Genomic DNA, 12,710 nt, shown 5'->3' with positions numbered 1-12,710 from the left:
TTTTTCCCCTCTAAAATGGTTATGCACAATGTATGTGCAAGCCTTCATAGTGTACTTCTGCACAGGTCTATCATCCCTGTCTGCTTCATGCATTATGGCTGGCATTTGTTTTTATAGGACAACCCGCCTAGAAATACATCACACAAGACTGCACCATCAGTCAACGTTAGGAGCAGAAGCTCTCAGATTATATACTGTGACAGAATTTAAGGGATGTTGATCTATAACCCATAACTACACAATGCACTCACTGCTAAGTCATGCTTGTTATTTGCAACACCTTTCACCCTTCAATCTTACGTCTTTCAAATCCAGTTGGCCGGCCTGTCATCATAACTTTCTGCCTTGAGTAGGTCATTTATCTTGGCCCAACCCATCCAACTAAAGACAAAATGGGTGTGCTGTATATACACATCTATGTACAGGGCATCACATTCCTACAGCAGCTTCATTACAAGCTCTAGATTTCGCTTTACATCTTCATATCTTACTGAAAGAGCCCAGCAGCTGGGAGAGTGAAGTAACGTTCACAACGAGACCTAAAGAGCACCTGTGATTTTATCATGATCCCGAAGAACACATACAGCCATACAAACACAGCAGGGGCGTGAAATCTTCCCTCTTTCAGATGATATGCATACTGCACGCACTGTTTATGATAGAATAGCAAAATGAGAAGGCAAAGAAAGCCACATTTCGACACACTTTGATTCCTACTGAACCACCATGATTCAGTCCTGCCCCAACATGCCCGATTCAGGAATCAACAATTTTGTTTAGGTTAGGTCTAGGGCTGCACCGATCCATCCTTTTCTGTTCCAATACAGATACTGACACATGAACTCTGCGCATCAGCCGAAACCCAACACCGATCTGATACCATTGTTGAATTAATAAACCATATACATGACCATCTGGGAGAGATTTCAAACATCAGGACTGACCAAATCATTACTTTACTAACTTTTAAAAACAACTATAACAAATGAACACAGATATAAATTTCTGAACCCAATTTCTGTTTATTGGTCACTAAAATGAATAACTGTGCTGGACCTCAGCATAGTGTCGACTGGGATCAGGACTTTTAATATGAAATTGGAAGTCTGTGAGAGTAAAGAGGAGCTAGCAGCTCCTCCCTTCTCGGTTCTCCTTATACAGAAGACAAGCTGGATTACTCGCCGATAGTTGATGACCGGTCGAGGGTCATGCTGGTCAGGTTAGGTTAGGGGAGCTGCTGTTTGATATGATATGTGTATGATACCTGTAGGTTACTCTGATCCTGGGTTATAAAGCCTAGAATACCGGCGGTGCGAGATCCCTGATAATGTGTCCTTGACTCAGCAATGACCTATTTCAACTATTTCTTCACTGTCTTCATTTCGTCTGAAGAAAATTCTGTACTACTTAAATTCTTTCTGTACAACATTCAATTCTACTGTACCACACAAAATATCAACTACTCATTCTTATTATACTTCAATGATTCCCTCTGTACTGCAATCCTGACTGCACTACATTACCTACCCCCCACTGTCTGCGCGCCAATGTCTTTCATTGTACTACAATTACAGTATTCCTACTGTACAAGATCATCTCACTCTGTACTTCATTATCATACTACAGTAAGTATCTGTACTTTTTCCTCAGTACAACAATTCTCCACATGCAACATTTATTCTCCCTGTTCTATAGAAATGTCCTCTGTACTACATTTACATTCTCTAGACTACATCAATTCCCCCATACCACACGTATTTGCTCTTCTAGATCAAGAATAATGCTCTCTGTACTAGCGGGAATTCTCACTTCCTCACGGTGTGTAAATCATTGCAGCCGTATTGAACAACCCTACAGGTCTAGATAAGAGCTTGATAATTCTCAGAGCAGTCTAAACAAGACTAAATCTAAGTGCCAATATTGAAGAAACATTGGTATGCTTGCCTTTGAGATGGTAATGGTTAATAATCATTGATCAGTTCATAATAACAGACATAAGGCAACAGGTTTAAAGAAAGAATAAAATAGAAAAAGACAATTTTCTCGGACAAATCTCCCATTATTTACCTTGACCACTTCTGTCTGAAACCCTCCTGTTGCCAGGTAACTGTACTGGACCAAGTGATGAGGTCACCCATCAGTTCTGCTCCAATAGCGAGTGCGTCTCAATCCAGCACTGAACCACACGCTCGATTCCCTTCGAGATCAAGTAACGCCATGATACTCCTCACACAGCCACACACACTCTCACACACTCTCACTTAAAACACTCAGGAAACTTGAGTAAGGGACCACACCAGGGTCCCCCATCATAAGTATAAAAATAGAACACACACACACACTCAAACATGCACACTTGCACCCATATACACACACACTGCTTCACACACACACACACACACACACACACACTCAATTCCTCAGAGACAAGTCAAACTTCCTGAAGCACCGGCTCCAAAGTAGCAGAGCTGTTAAACAAGTTCCTTTGGGTGTCATCCTGAAACAGCCACGTCAGATCTATACACATGTCCTCCAGTTACACTCAGCCCGGTCCTGCTGGTCCATGAGGTCACTCAGAACCCTCCGCTGACCTTGCTTTCACTATTCTCACCAAGTCACCACTTCACTTCCGTCCCACGCAGCTCCTTAAAGTGCCCTTGTACAGACCGGAGTTAGACCTGTGCCCCTTGTCGGACAAGTAACTTTCCAGCTCCAGGGCAGCCAGTGAGAACGGAGCAATCTGATAGGGCAGAGATTGGTGAGTGACAGCGTAAGCCGACACCCACTCATTGCACTGGCACAAAGGCCGGACTGTGCTTGTGATCCCATAAACAAAGGCCTGTCGGACGCTGCCTGCTACACAAACACTGTGGCACTAATGAATTATGAACTTAATGAGGAGCAGGGCAAGAACTCAGCCAGCTTTTGCAGAACTACTGCACTCCACCAAACACAGCCTGGGAAGGGCAGATACCCCCACCTGGTCCAATACAGTCACCAGGGAAATTGGGTTTTTGTTTATACCAAAAAAAAAAACATTGGGTTTTTGGTTTATACAATATAGGACACTATATGGACAAAAGTATTGGGACACCTGCTCATACAGTGATTTCATTTTCTATAAAATCAAGGGTACAAAAGAGCTTATCCTGCTTTTGTTGGAGCACCTGTCCCTACTGTCCAGTGAAGAAGGCTTTCTACTAGATTTTGGAGCACAGCTGTGAGGATTTGATTGCATTAAGCAGCAAGAGCATTAGTGAGGTCATGGTGTAGGATGATCACCACCCCAGCTCATCCTGTCCACAGATCAATGCTGGGGGACCTAATACCCCTCTAGCCCACAACTGGCACTGGGTGTGGTGCCATTAGGTTCCCGAACATTAGACCCCAAAAGACCAGTGCATGCAAGACAGCCAAAAAAAGCTTTTTGTAAGGACGAATGGGTGGAAGTCCCGTGAACATGAACCGAAAGACATTTATCTGCTACTTCTTACCAAAGAGAGTACTGTTAAGGACTGACCATGCAGGGACCAAGACTCCCTTTGCAGCCTTTTTTGTGCTATTTTTAAACTGTAAAGCATGAAACAAGGTAATCTTGCTTATGATATTAAAGGAATGTCATCTTTAACATTCACAAATAAAACACAGTTCACACAGTTTCCTCGTCAGATTTTCCATGAAGCCAGAACAACAAATGACCAAAACGAACACACACATCCAAAAACACACTTAAGTGAGGACAGTGCATGATTGTGGGAGACAACAGCAAAGTCTTGTTGTCTGACAGGCCACCACAAATTCAATTGAGCAAATCTTCAGCTAACTGACTCCATTAGATACATAAACACCAATCTGACCCAAACAACCACTGAACTAAGGAGCACATGCCCTTTCTGTCCTGCATACCAGTATAAACGTTCTCTAGTTCAGTAGCACGCAAGGATCATGGGTGTCCCATTAAAAATAATAAAATGAAATAAATAAATAAAATAAATAGACTTCCTTTAAGTCTTGTAAAGGAATATATATATATATATATATATATATATATATATATATATATATATATATATATATATATATATATATATATATATATATATGCCTAGATTTTCATTACAGGTTCTTTCAACTCTGTCAAAGTAGTATAATGGCATCGCTCAAAGAACCATTTGCAGCACTTTTATTTTTTAGAGAGCACTGAACGGATGGACAAATAGATAACCGGTTGTCCAGTCCAGAGAGGTGCGTCAAATTCCTACCTGGGGAAGCGTCCCCATCGAGCAGATTGTCGTCCTCGGTGGTGTGGAAGTCCATGATGACGCCGGCGCCATCGAGCAGCTCCTCGTCACTGCTGGCGCTGGTGATGCTGTTATAACTGTTCCTGCAGTAGCCTCTGTTAAACAGCTGCTCCGACTCCATTTAGCTCTGTGGCGCCCTGTGAACACACAGGCAGAGATGCTTAGAAGAAACTTATACTTTATACTCATGAGACGTTTTCTCATAATTAACTTAATTTAAAAAAAAAAAAAAAAAAAAAAAAAAAAAAAACACGGTTTGGTAAACCATTTGGTAACAACCTTGGTGTACAGAGCAGAATTTTACAGTTACATTTCATTTTTCAACACCTAAAAGCTTTGAGTACAGAGTTTAGGGGTGGGTGATGAGGTAAAAATATGATGTCATGATATTTAAAGACAAATGAATAATACACAATATTTATCGCACTATTTAGACATGCAGAGAGAACACAGCATTAGCAACAGTTAATAGCAACTGCTATTCAAGTATTCTCCCATACTGAGTACAGTGACTTATCATTCCTCTAATTAAACAGGACTAATTACACTCTGTCATTAAAATGTGCAGTTGGTTAGTGTTCCTTAAGCTCTGACAAACATTCACGATACGCTCACTTGCATCACAATAACTATAATCTATCATGATTTTGATCAAATATCGTAATACTGACAATTGTTCTTGACAACTGACAAAGATAACAACATGCTTATTTTCTACTAAAAGCATTTTCAGCTTTACCCAAACCTCCACCATTTCAAAAGGAAGTGTATTTAATAAAGGATCCCCAAGGCAGCAAAGCTCTTGCATTGGCATGCTGGGACCAGGGCCTGACACTGATTCTCTTTGTCTTTTATATGGTGAAAGTGATCTACCTGTTCCTATTCAACTTTAAAGAGACAGTGGTGCCTGGCAAGTTCAGCCTTTCCGAATCTAAAGGCATAAAGACAGGAGCCGAAAGAGAACTGACCCAGTTATTGGTTTTTATTCGGAGCTGACACACATCTGAGAGACTGAAGATCAAGGTGGAAACTCTGCAGCTCTGAAAACACCAACTCCACACTGCCCCCTGCTGGAGCTGAGATCAAAGACCACTGGTCCCAAAACCCCTACCAAACTGTTCAGGGGAACATCTCTTAAAGGGCCCAACCTCTATACTCTTATAGGGCTTTACATCCCTCTCGCCTCCACACACAATCCTGTCTTTAGGTTTGACAGCTCTCGGCCATCTATACACAGCTATAGTTCAGAGACAGTGGACCACTGAAGCCCAGGGAGGGAAAGTAACTGCAGCAAACAGGTCTGATTTGCTAGAATACCAAAAAAATTATATGTGCTAAACTCATGGTCTTGTTTGCTGGTCAAAGCCCACTTTTACCTACTGTCACTATCCTTACTGAAACCTTCATGAACCTTATTGAACTTAATGATGTCATGGTCCTTGAAGTATAGTAGATTTTAACTGATTTCCTGAGTGATGGACACACTGATGCTGATCTGATAGGTCTGATAGGTTTCTTTTAGCTCATATCAAAGTTGGCCCACGGAGCCGCTGGCTATGTCAGGAACCTAATTTTAAGAACCATGGGTTTACTAGTGTGAGATCAGCTTCAAACCAGGTCAAATTACACATTTGTTTTGATTTTCTAAATTAGAAAGAGTTAACAAATCTTTCACAGACAACAAATGACTGTTTATTAACCAAATTTAATTTGCTGCAATAACTGAATAAATAATAAAGAAAAATAATAAAGACGCAATACTAAGTCAAATTTATTAGCAATTTCAAAAAACAACAAAACACCACTCGAGCTTAAGTGGCCAAACTTTAATGCAAGACTGTCTCCATTTATGTAACTTATATAATCCCCGTCTTTAAGGCCATATTAGACAGACATTTACACAGTACTTTTAGCTACATAACACCATCAAATCTCAAAAAGACAACTTTTATAAACATTTTATAGGCATTTTTAAAATTGAACATAATCATGTGACTAAAGTCATTTTGGACCTTTTTGTGGTCCATTCACAGAAACGTTCAGGCAATGTAAACTGTAACAGCTGTAACTGAAAAGAAGTAAAACAGAACTGCACTAAAACCAGTAATAACTAAAAATGTGCTTCACACACAGAAAAAGCTCCTCTAGTCTAAGAGTTTGCAGTCATTTCTAAGCAGCATTCAGAAAACAGAAGACGTATGAAGGTCTTACAGGTCAGGTCACTGCGAAGTTGCAAAGGGAGGCATATTCTTCGCAAATCTCCCTGCAGCAATAATTCCCTTATATTAATGTACTCCCGCCTGCTGGCTGTGCAGCCGGACTGTTGAGAGAGATTATGACTTCCCAAAAATCCCCTTTTCAGAAAGGGAGAGAGAGAGAGAGGGAGAGAGAGAAAGATGGGTCGTGACTAATCACGTGAAAGATTACAGTCACAAGCCTGAGCTGGAAAGAGTTCCTCAATTATAATAGCAGGAATCATTTAAACAGAGCCGCACCCGGAGTCCACTGTTTAAATAAAGGCTTCCGTGCAAAGATCTCATGACCAAAATCTAAGACTTCGGCTGAAAGAGCAGGTGTGTATTGCAGCGTCTCTACAGTGGGTCAGCCAGTGGTCTAATCTCAGGATGAGGCACAACCCAACGACAAATAATCAGAGGGGATTGATCTGTAGCAGAACTGGATATGTAAAACTTATGCAAGCCAAACAGAAGCTCTTCAGAGGCTAAATATGGGCCACATGTTGCAGCATCTGGTACGGTCATGTGAAAAAAGAGACAAGAAAGGCTTTGTCATCAGTTAAAATGACAGACCCAGACTTCACATGATTATTATGAAGACAGCACTTTATGTCCTTCTAATGAATGAATGAATGCATTCAGCTACTTTAGGTTACACTCACTACTGACACAGATGTGCAAAGGCACACACACAGTACTGCTGACAGTATAGGACTAAATATGAGCCCACTGGCACCATGCCTAATGCCAGGCATGGTCTGGAGGGGTATAAAGCCCCCCAGCATTGAGCTGAGGAGCAGTGGAACTGTGAACCCTGGCATGATAGTTGGTGCTCCATCCAATAGCTTTAGAAAGAGTTCTTGCCTGGAGAGTAAAGACAGTAACTCCAACAAAAAGAAATAAAGAAACTCCTTTAAATACTATTGATTTCAGAAGGAACAATGAATGATAGGTGTCCAGATACATTTGTCCAATCCACATTAACAGGACAGGGCAGAAAAGAAACCTAGCAGTGTAGAAGGGTTTGAGGTGCTGGTGCTGTGATGAGTTAGAGTTAGCGATACACTGACTTAGTAGTGTTAGCCTGCTTATGGGGTGGATATATGAATATACAAGTACAAGTACGAGGATCCAGTCACAGAAAATGTGTTGGGTTTGGACCTTTATCCCTTTTTTAACCACTCTGTCGATTTTTGAAAATGCTACTGATTTTATTCATCCAATCACATTTAGACCCAAAGTGCCTAATACGGGCATGAAGCAGAAATGTAAATAAAGGTCAATTTCGATTTCAGGGGGACTTTCATTGAATAGATTCAACTTCAGATTTGACATTTTTAAAGACAAAAATTAGATTACTTTCAGTATCAGCTAATCCTCAAGGTTTTAAAACTGAAAATGGAAACGAGGAATTGCTACTGTACCAAATCCAACTTACACATGAACTGCATTTCAAGAGCAATTCAAGAGCTTCAGGCTACAAACTGCAGATGGCATTTATGCCCCGGGAGTCAAAAAAAACGAAAGGGGAAGTGATCCGACTGTGTCCAACACATAAAAACCCCACAACAGCCCATTCTGCCTCAGGGCACTTGGCTTTCTACTCGGTGCTCCTCAGAACAAATGAAAACACAGTCTGCCGCGGATTTATATCAAATTAAAGCAAGAAATTCAATTCATTTAATTCAATTGGATGCCATCCGGCACTCAAAGCAAGCGGAGTAACACATCCTCCGTCTCTCATAAGCTGAAAGGTTGCTGAACCCTGACCGAGGCCACTTACGGTTTAATTCGGACGGTCAAACTTCAACCTATTCTTGTAGAGCAGAAAGGTGAAACACTCCACCCTCGTCCTGCCAAGCTGCTTCAAACGATGTTTACAAAGAGACAGTGTAAATCAGGTGTTTCCAGCAGGGATGCACCGATCCATCGTTTTCTGTTCCGATACATGAAGTTTGTGTATCGGCCGATACCCGACACCGATCTGATACCATTGTTGAATTACTAAACCACATACCTCACCATCTGGGAGAGACCTACAGCATCAGCATTGATGCAAACAGATGACTACCCATATTGTCTATAATTATAATTATAATTATAGTTATAATTATATATAACATGCTGGAGTGGGGTGCAGACTGGTGCTTACTATTAGGGTATTGTGCAGGTCCCCCCCTCACGTTGCCAAAACAGCTCTGACCCGTCGAGGCATGGTTCTGTGGTATCTGGCACCAACACATTAGCAGCAGATCCTTTAAATCCTGTATATTAGGAAATGGGGCCTCCACAGGGCCTCCACTAGATCACAATCTACGTTACAGACTTATCGCACAATATATGGACATGACCTCAGTACATTTTTTGCTGACCTCAATACTGACCTTTGTGTTTATTTGTGTGTTTGCTTATATAAGAATAAAGGTCACCAATATTTTAGCCATGCTGTCCTGCCCTCTGTTGGAAGGCGTGGCTCAAGTCTGTGAGCAGGCAGTGATATCTATATGCATTATGACCAATGCATTAATTATTCATTCAAAGATTATTGCGCTTTAAAAGGACGTAACTGCATTGTAATGCTATTATGCTTTATTATCATTACGTCGGTGGCATAAAATGTTCTGGGCCAATATAACGGCTGTCCTTTCTTGGAGCACTTTTGGTAGGTACTGTCCACTACATACTAGAAAGACCCCACAAGACCTGCCTGATGTTTTGCAGACTTTCTGACCCAATCGTCTAGCCACCATAATTGGTCCAAATGTCATCACCAAAGTCGTCTAGACATCAGTCATTGGTTTTAAGGTTAAGGCTAAATGGTGCATCCTCAAATTGTCCCCAAAAAACTAATTCCAGCAACTTCAACCAAAGCAACAAGGGGTTTCAAAGGCATCAATTCTTCAATTTGAAGGTTCAAACTAATCAACTTTTAAGGCTAGAAGCACATTGACAAGAACAATATTTAAATTGGACCACTGTGTTGGAAGACCTACACCCTAGTTTGGTCTTCTCAGTTTTTTTTCTATTTTCAATCTCATCCATAATGGAAACTCCGTCCACTTCAATTATGGATTTGGACTCCACTGAACCATCTCTAAACAGGATCAAATGCATGACCAGAGCTGCAGTAGAAGCATTACTGAAAGAGGCAGACTCGTATGTGGTCCCGCCACGTATCTGCCTGATGGACTCTGAGGTGACATCAGCTAAAATCGAGAGTGACGATCAGGTCTCCATGGCAACTTGTGAGCGGAGAGGTGAGAGGAAAGGTGCGTTACAGAGATTACAGAGCTGAGAGATGAAGCGCAGCAAGATTACAAGCTGTCTGAATGTGTGTGTGTGTGTGTTATATTGCACCGCTGTCATGTGGACACTGTCAATGGACACGTATACGAGCACCACGTGGCTGTATTTTGACAGAAACCTGAGAGCACAGACACTCTTTTTGCTCACTAGCTGTTTTCTTTCTGTTGCTGCAACAAGCACTGTTACACAAGACTATCCACATACACCCAAACCCAAAACATCCACCTTCTATCTCTGTTGTCATGGAGGCGTATCCGGGGTGACTGTTGCTTGGAGATGAATCAGCATTTTTAGGTCCTCTTTTAAAGCCCAAACTCAGCACTTTCGACAGACTAGTAGCACAAAAAAAAACTACCACAAGCACCAACACATTAAGCCCTGATAACCGTACTGAAGGATCCACTTTCAGACAGAACAGTAAACACTGACTGAAGCACCGCCGTTCTTCACCTGTAGCGTAAAAGATCTGGCTACGTTTTAACAATAACCATAAAAAGCTAATCCAATTACGGCTCTATAAGACACCAGGAGAGCGTATCAATGTAGCACTCACTCTGGCATACAGGATTAGACTGAGGATATTAAGTAATTCCCTGTTATAAAGAGGCACACTGACTTCAGAAGGTGGGCGACTTTCTACAAAGCCAGGAGAAGGGATTATTCCTTGCTCAGACATCAGCAAACTGAAGACGTAATATCATCTTACATTACATTCACACCGCCTGTAAACAGTGGAATAGACTAAAGTATTGGGACACCCGCTCATTCACAGTTTCTTCTGAAATCAAGGGTATTAAAAAAAAAGTGTTCATCCTGCTTTTGTTGGAGTAACAGTCTCTACTGACCAGAGATAGCATTTGCTGTGAGGATCTGACTGCATTCAGCATTAAGAGCATTAGGAAGGTCAGGATGTTGGATGCTCACCATCCCACCTCATCCCCAACTCATCCCAAAAGTATCGGACCAACCATCACTCCAGAGAACACAGTTATTCCACTGCTCCACAGCTCAATGCTGGGGGTCTTTATACCCCTCTAGCCCACGCCTGGCATTAGGCAGCATGGTGCCAATAGGTTCATGTTTATCTGCTTAGAGTCCGGTTCTATTGGCAGTACTTCTCTACAAGCTCTGAAGGAAGAAAGCCTGCAACTTGAAATCAGGCAGAAACAGCAGCAATATCAACAGGTTTGCCGGATGATTTAGGTCTAGTCTTAGACTAAACTGTAGCCCCAACTGTGAATCCATAGTGGAAAGTCTTTTGTCTTACCTGAGGTTTCACTAGACTGGCCCTATATGACCAAACGTAGCCAGATACACTTCTTAATTCTACATTTCTAATTAGGGGCACCACAGACAGCTTGTATAACACAAATAGAAGGGCATCATTAGCAGACCTGGTGCTCATACACTCTTAAAAATAAACCATAGAAGAACCACTTTTGATTGTATAGAGAATTCATTTCTGTAATAGAGATGTTTGTGAGGAGCTTCTTCATGCATTCAATACGTTCCTCACACTGTATTACAAACGGTTCTTGGTTTTGGGAACCAAAAGTGGTTCTTCTATGGAATCATTTAAAGAACCTTTTTTGAGGGTAGAAACCCTCACACAAGCCTAAACCAACCACCATGGCCAAATGCTGAATGTGGACCAGAGGTAGAAGTTTACGATATACAATATTAATTGCAATATTTTATCACAGACAAAATCAACGGCATCAACAGCATAACATAAAAAAACGCTATCCAAATACTCCAAATTACAAACTGTATCGTGAGTTTTACTATAAAATATATTTATAATCTAAAATATGCTGCACTCCATTGAATTCAATAAGACTGATTACATTACTGACGAACTGATGATATCCACAATACACTCATAAAAGAATATCGTGAAATGATAAAATTGATCATCATACAATAAAATATTGTCATATTACCCAGCTCTAACCAGAGGCATATAAAGTCTCTCAGAACTGATCTGTGGGTCAGCAGAACTGCATTATCTGTGGCTATGAAGCTCTATCAAACTCCAGCTCCAGCTCCAGCTCCAGCTCAACCTTTGGGATGATCCATAATGAGACCTCACTGTTGTTCTCATCAGGACGGGTCAGGACGTCCGAAAGCTTCATCACAAACTGTTATTCACAGCCGTGCATGTGACTGTTTACCTGCATGCACCTTCACCTTCCACAGCTCGTACTTCACCATTTTTTGGTCCATTTTATTCTCATTGTTGTGTTTTTTATGGAGCTATCCGGTGTCGACCAGAGGAGGATGGGTTCCTCTTTTCAGTCTCGGTTCCTCGAGGTGCTGATCAGCTTTTGACTGCCGCCATCAAGTTCAGCGACATGTTCAATCTAATCTAATCAAACAGCACTAATTACACGTGCTGTCGATCAGAGCTTCATCGAGCTCCGGCGATATCCTCGATATGCTTAGAAAAGCTTATTCTGCATCACGATGACAAAATTGATCACAGTTCGATAAAATATCGTCACTCTGCCCACTGCTGTTTTACTGGAGACCTCAAGGGATTCGCTGAAGTTTATATAAGTTACCTAGTTTTGCATAGCAAATAAAATCAGTGTAAAAACCTCATATCTCATAAAACAATACATTTTAGAGGCACATACTTAAATATGGTCTTAACTTCCAATGGATAACACACAGATCTGATTCCAGATCAGTCATTTTGGAGCATTTCTATCGATCATCATGAAGCTCTGTAGGGTATCACCAGTGTAAGGAAACCCAGCATGTCTGTCTGAACCATTTCACACCACATTTAAACCATTTCAGAGCCTGAATCAAAGCTCAGGTGAACTGGCTGAGCAGCTGTCTACACCTTTAGGACTGATCT

The 12,710-nt window shown here is 41.3% G+C and overlaps 1 protein-coding gene across 5 annotated transcripts in view; it reads right to left on the bottom strand.

The window, feature by feature from the left end:
• The window catches only part of clcn3 (chloride channel 3), a 49,423-nt gene that overhangs the window by 36,042 nt on the left and 671 nt on the right, over positions 1-12,710 (bottom strand). For 3 of the 5 annotated variants that reach the window (XM_072687383.1, XM_072687378.1, XM_072687382.1), the window contains exon 2: positions 4,263-4,438. In XM_072687383.1, coding sequence (XP_072543484.1) covers positions 4,263-4,422 — 160 coding nt within the window. In that variant the 5' untranslated portion in view covers positions 4,423-4,438. Of the gene's footprint in view, positions 1-2,067; positions 2,308-4,262; positions 4,439-6,512; positions 6,568-12,710 lie in introns of those variants that run through there. The other 2 variants (XM_072687380.1, XM_072687384.1) reach the window with 2 other exon arrangements.

The sequence above is a fragment of the Salminus brasiliensis genome, chromosome 9 (assembly GCF_030463535.1).
Source record: "Salminus brasiliensis chromosome 9, fSalBra1.hap2, whole genome shotgun sequence".
NCBI lineage: Eukaryota > Metazoa > Chordata > Actinopteri > Characiformes > Bryconidae > Salminus > Salminus brasiliensis.
This window is presented reverse-complemented; position numbering and strand designations above follow the sequence as displayed.